The 6000-nt window shown below is 32.9% G+C and overlaps 1 protein-coding gene across 1 annotated transcript; it reads right to left on the reverse strand.

Moving 5' to 3' along the window:
* Positions 1-384: 384 nt before the first annotated feature.
* LOC131037244 (zinc-finger homeodomain protein 3-like) lies at positions 385-765 on the reverse strand. The gene has a single exon (XM_057969316.1). It carries the CDS (start codon positions 763-765, stop codon positions 385-387), a length of 381 nt encoding a protein of 126 aa, XP_057825299.1.
* Between the last annotated feature and the right edge of the window lie 5235 nt (positions 766-6000).

Consider the following 6000-nt stretch of genomic DNA (forward strand, 5'->3'; position numbering starts at 1 on the left):
AATTCAAATTTGAATTCTGTGAAAGAATGTCTTGGTATTTCCTTAGACTTTGCTAAGTTGGACTCCCAAAACTTACCAAAATCTTATAAATCATAAGTTTAGTCTTTCCAACCCCTAGGCTTTCCATATGATTATCATTATTATTTTTAGAGACCTAGAAATGATTAAAAAGAAAAAAAAAAGATAAAAAAAGGGGAGTGAATATGAAATCCCAAGAATCCATAGAGAGCAAAAGTCACAATAAAAAAATACATGTAATAGATATTCTCAAAACACATGCAAGACACAATAATAGCTCTTACAGGCTTGTTCAGAATAACATTTGTAAATCAATATTTGTTCTTTTTGTTGAATGCCCCAAATAACAAACAAGATTCCCACTGATTAAAGTGACTCTACTTTTTCGTGGAAACTACGGTGACAATCACAGGCATCGCAATACATTTCATCATCCGGATCGGGCACAAACTCTCCACATCCATCTAAGACATGAGTACTTATGTGCAGGTGGAGAGCATGATTCGTCCAACATTTCATGTACTTCACAGCGCTTCTACGCTCATCAATACTTGACCCACAAAAAACTACATTGGAGGTTTCCTTCTTTTCTAGGGGTTTCTCAGGAGTTTCATCCTTCTTCGTTCTCTTGGATGTTTCAAGATTCTCTTCCTCGCTTCTTTCCCTCTTTCCCTTGTCTTTTCCTTGCTCAGTATTATCTTCACCATTGACCATGGCTATGGTTTTCTCGTTGGAAGGAACAGTCATTTTCTTAGAACTTTGCCTGATTCTATTCTTACACAGAAATTGGAATAATATTAGAAAACCAGGCAAGGGAAGGAGTTTAACGATGGCAAGGAATAAAGATGATAGAACGCTTCCCTTCACTTATAATTAGTGACGTTGTGACGTTTGAGCTTCGTATTCTGGTTGGTAGCTTTTTACGGTTTCTTTTATAAAACCCTAACGAAATACTATTTAAAGAAGCAATAATTTCTTGGAAATAGATATATTTAGTGATTTTACATTGTAGTTCAATATGGATACTGATTAAAGGGTTATATTTCAAATTGTTCAATACAAATGATAAGAATGATGGTATATTTCTTGATTCCATCATCTAGTAAGGTTTTAAAGTCTTAGTGCTCTAATGATTATCATAGAAAGGATAGGATATTCTTTAGTTCTTGGCTTTTGGTCAAAAGAATATCAACATAGGTTTGTGTTCCTATATTGGATAGTATAAAAAACTCATGGATGATATAAAATCCTTTGCCAAAATAAAAAAGTATATTTAAAAAATGGAAAACACGATAGTGTGGGTAAGAAAACATACCCTATAAATAATTTAGTGTATAATATTTGAAAAAAATAAAATTGATAAGATGAAGAATAATGAATTATTGTTATATAATTTATCTTTTATTTATTATTCATAAATATCTTGTGGTTGATGACACATAACACATATTTAATATTGAAATAATGCATGAATATAGACATGTTGATATTGATGTTTCTCATATTTGGGATGAATTTGTGTTCATAATCCTATCCTCCAGGGATAACTTTAAGAAACCACCCCCCAGGCAAAAGTGTAAAATCCTAGCAAATCAGACATTATTTTTGGGGCAAAAATTTCAAATTGATGGTGAATTTTTTTTCAAATTTGGAAAAAAAATAAAATTTGTATTGGCGATTTTATTTTTAGGGTTTGAAAATTACATAAAATCCTAGCGAATAATTCATATTGTGTGGGGAAAATATATAATGGAGGAGGCAAATGTTTTTCATTTAAAGGAAAAAATATGTGTATGGGTGAAAAATTAGACTCCAAAGGAAAAATTTATTTAAGTGTAGGCGGTTTTCGTTATCTATTAATAACCATTTTTGTTATCTAATTAATGCAACATCATGTCGAGTCCATAATCTACACGATGTATTGATAAGGGCAAATTCATCAACACGTCACACATACCTAAAATCCATCAATGATTTAAAACCGTTCAATGATCGCATATCAATGGCTGAAGTTTTATTTCGGCCCAAATTTCTTAAGAGAACTTAGTTCTCCAAAAAGTCCCCGGAATGGAATTGGAGACAGTAGGCACGAATCAAATCTTATCCTAATCAAGTATTGACATTTATTAACGTTTTGTCACTGACATTCTCTAACTGCGATCCACTCGGCACGCACGACTTCCAATCTGGTAATTGGTAGTGGTTTACAGTTGTTTCCAATTTCGCACACTCGTGCATTTATGAGAAAGATTTACTAAGAGATACGCTTTTGCAAAATAGCAAGCGAATTGGGTCCTCCTAGCCAATAAATATTTATATGGCTATTGGTGAATTATGTTCATCTATTAAGACAACCTCAGAAAGTGTAGGCGAAAATATTGAATTTACCACGTGGAAAATGTAGATTCTATTGGCAAAATCTTGATAGAGATACAATTAAATACATAGAACAATAGGCGATTGGGCCATGCATTTGATGAATATTTATAAAGTTTGGGCAACATGGCCACCCCCTATCGATGCAATATATTCGCCATTTTCTAGGTCACCGACGTGAAATATTTGCCACTAAAGTAAACCCTGCTATCCTCCCAACATAAACTTGTCTTTTTCGTATATTTATATCTTATTCAGATTATGATGCTTGAAATCATTGGTTCACTTGTGTGTGGACCCATGTCTATGACAAATACTTTTGAAATAACACTTTTGAGACATGTTATGCCTTGAAGGAAAATAACTTCCTCGATAGGTAGTCAAACTCATTCTTTCAAGTAAAATCATTGAACATATACTGATATAAATGTAGACTGCTTATTTGATGTATCTTTGAATGCTAGTGGAAAATTTATGAGTCTAGATGATTTACTTTTATTGATCATTGTCATTGAGATCTTCAATCCTAATAACATCCATTTCTCTAACTACCAAATGTTTGACCTTATATAAATGGTCCTAGGTTTCCAATTATATTAATTTATATGGGTCAGTGCAAGAAGATGAGTCCACTTTTTGGCCAAAAAGTGGAAGTGTTTTCCCTGATTTTTAGATTTTGTCTCATTTGAGCTTAAATTTTGAAACACTTAGAGATTGAATCTTGGAAAAAGTCAGTAATATAAAAGATAGCCCTCTGAGTGTACTTTCCAAATATATAATTTATTTTAATACCCACATATTAAAAAATAACTTTTTGAATGGAGTTCTAAAAACTATGTTTTAAAAATATCTGTTTCAGGACCATACCATGCATGTGTACGACCCACACTTTTTGACACGATTAAAATTATTTTCTCAAACCGTTTTGGGAAATGGTTTGTAACACACTGAAGATTGATGAGCATATTTTTCTGTATTTTTTTTTCTAATATTTTTTTTTTAATTAATTTTTTAATGGCCGTAATTATCTTTTTAAAAATTTGACGTGTACGACCCACATAATTTGATGTAAACTTAACATTTTTTTATTTTTTATTTTTTAAATACAAAAGAATTTTGTGTAGATTGATGACATATAATTTTTTTTCCAAAATTCTTTAAAATAAAAAAGTTATTAAATTAACAAAATTAGTTAATATTTCAAATTTATGGACCCGATTTAGTATAAATTAAATGAAAAATAGTTAAAATAATCAATTTTTAAATAAATTTACATATTTAGAATCTAGATAGTATAATCTGAAATGGGTTTTAATTTCGTATAAAAATTCCCTGATTAGAGGCGCATAAACTATTTCTAAAGTTCATATTTGTGCTTTCATTCATGGAGATTTGAATTTGCAGGTCCATGTCTCAGGTGTGGCCATCCCAGGCCTATCCTGGGCCTAATCCCGAGCCAAGTGGCGGGTTGTGGAATCAACTTCCACAAACGGGCCCCCATTTTCAAACAAGGGCGGCTTGTGGAAAAAAAAAGGAAAAATACCATTTAGAAACGGGGGCTCGCTTTTAAACAAAACAGGCCCCCGTTTTTAGAAACGGGCCCCCGTTTTTAGAAACGGGCCCCCGTTTTTAAAAACGGGCCCCCGTTTTGTTTAAAAGCGGGCCCCCATTTTAGAACAAAATGGGGGCCCATTTTTTTTTGCTTCGGACCCTCGTTACCTTCCGGCTCGGGAGCCTGAAGCATAAATGGGCCCCCGTTTTTTGAAAATGGGCCCCCGTTTATAAGAGCGCGTTTTCCAACGCGTGGACTTCCGCGAATTTGTGACTCATTACCTTGCACTTGCCCATATGCATGCAATCCAATAAGAAACAACCATTTTCTAGGACTCTTAACCTACAGAGGGGTAAATTTATATATTAAAAATACTGCATGGGGCCATATCCATTGGTCCTTGCATGAGTTGAATCCACAAGTAGGGTTTAGTCTAAGACATGAAAAGCTCTAATAATTTTTGGACAAGTCTAGTATAAAGGCTAGAAGAATTATACTAATAGTGGTGAGCGTAAGGTTATCGTGAATAAAAATAGAAAAAACCAATCATCATAATGAATTATAAAAAGGTCAACAGAGTAAAATTAGAAGGTAAACTTTCCTCCTATTTATCTTGTCCCCTCTTTTCCCTGCATGTGAGCTACATGATTCATGCATGCTAAAGTGGTGAAGATAGTAAACAAAATGAGTAGAGATATCTTTAAAGGAAATATGGTTGTATGGTGCATCATTCTTTAGGTAGACCCACATTTTCAAAACTAAATACACATATCATTTTTATGAGTTGTTGAAAGCTATTGATAAAATCAAAAAATCATAAAAATTACTATCTCTATTTTAATAAGAGAAATTAACTGTGTACAAAATAAAAAGGAATATGAGTTTTATATTTAAGAATTAAAGTCAAGAGGATGTGATCAAGTAGATCCCATAGGTACATGTAAAAGTGCTAAAAAAATAAATGTAACATATTATGTAAGGTTGCACGAAAGAATTGGTGATGGTAAATATGAGCACAAAATAAAAGAATATTTAAATATAATTTTTTTCAAAAAATTTAATGTGCTCCTTTCAATCTAAATAAAAGTGAAATCATGTAAATGATACAAATTAAGTGAATGATGCACAGAGTTGTCAAAAACATGGAACTAAAGTAAGTTCCTCAATCAATGCATATATGAGCTCATGTAAGCTTTTATAATGCAAATTATACAATATGACCTCCTTAGATTGGGTGTATACATCAATAGGAAAAAAAATTAGGAAGAGAAATGATATAGTGGATACATATAACAATGCAATATTCATAGGGGGTAAACAAAATAACAATTGCACACAGAATTTCATGTGAATGGAAGGAATTTTTTTCTTAATATTTCTACAAAAAGTGAGGATAACTAATTTGAGGATAACTAATATTTCTACGAAAAAGTGAGGATAACTAGTTTGGCCAGTTCTTGGTTTTGGTTAAGTGCAGGTCTTGTTGTTGGTGGCCAAAAGATTCTATTACAGGTTAAGGGTGCCTAAGAAAACCCTGTTGTTTGGCTGAGGGTGCCTGTCAAACCCTTGTTCTCTATGTCTTAGATCTATAAAATAGTTTAGATATGATTTTTGGGCCAGCAGGGTTTGTATTGGTTTTATTTTGTGGTCTAGCTAGCGTTGGTTTGGCCGAGGCTGTTGTTTGTAGCTTATTCTGCCACTAGTTCTCTAATGTTTAATCCTTCTTTTTGGTTTGTGGTTGTGATGCTGTTTATCATTGTTGAATCTGTCTGCAACATCCCATTAGTGGTTCTGGATCCTTGAAAAATCCAAGGGTTTCAGGTCCCTTCAAACCCTATTATATGTTAGGTCCTGGAGGCAACTGAGAGGGGGGAGGGGTGAATCAGTTGTCAAAGAAATTTAAATCCAAACAACTTATCCAACTTACTGCTTCATAATAGTGAACTAGTCTTTTATACCGGTGGACAGTTTTATCAAATAATTGCAATACCAGTAAAGATTAATACATGAGATAAAAGGAAAAAGTCATCCACAACACATAACACCAATATTTG

This window comes from Cryptomeria japonica, chromosome 5 (genome assembly GCF_030272615.1).
Source record: "Cryptomeria japonica chromosome 5, Sugi_1.0, whole genome shotgun sequence".
In the NCBI taxonomy this organism is placed as follows: Eukaryota; Viridiplantae; Streptophyta; class Pinopsida; order Cupressales; family Cupressaceae; genus Cryptomeria; species Cryptomeria japonica.

What these genes read in the sequence shown, in the direction of transcription:
- LOC131037244 (XM_057969316.1), bottom strand. Translation starts at nt 765, where the DNA reads ATGACTGTTCCTTCCAACGAGAAAACCATAGCCATGGTCAATGGTGAA.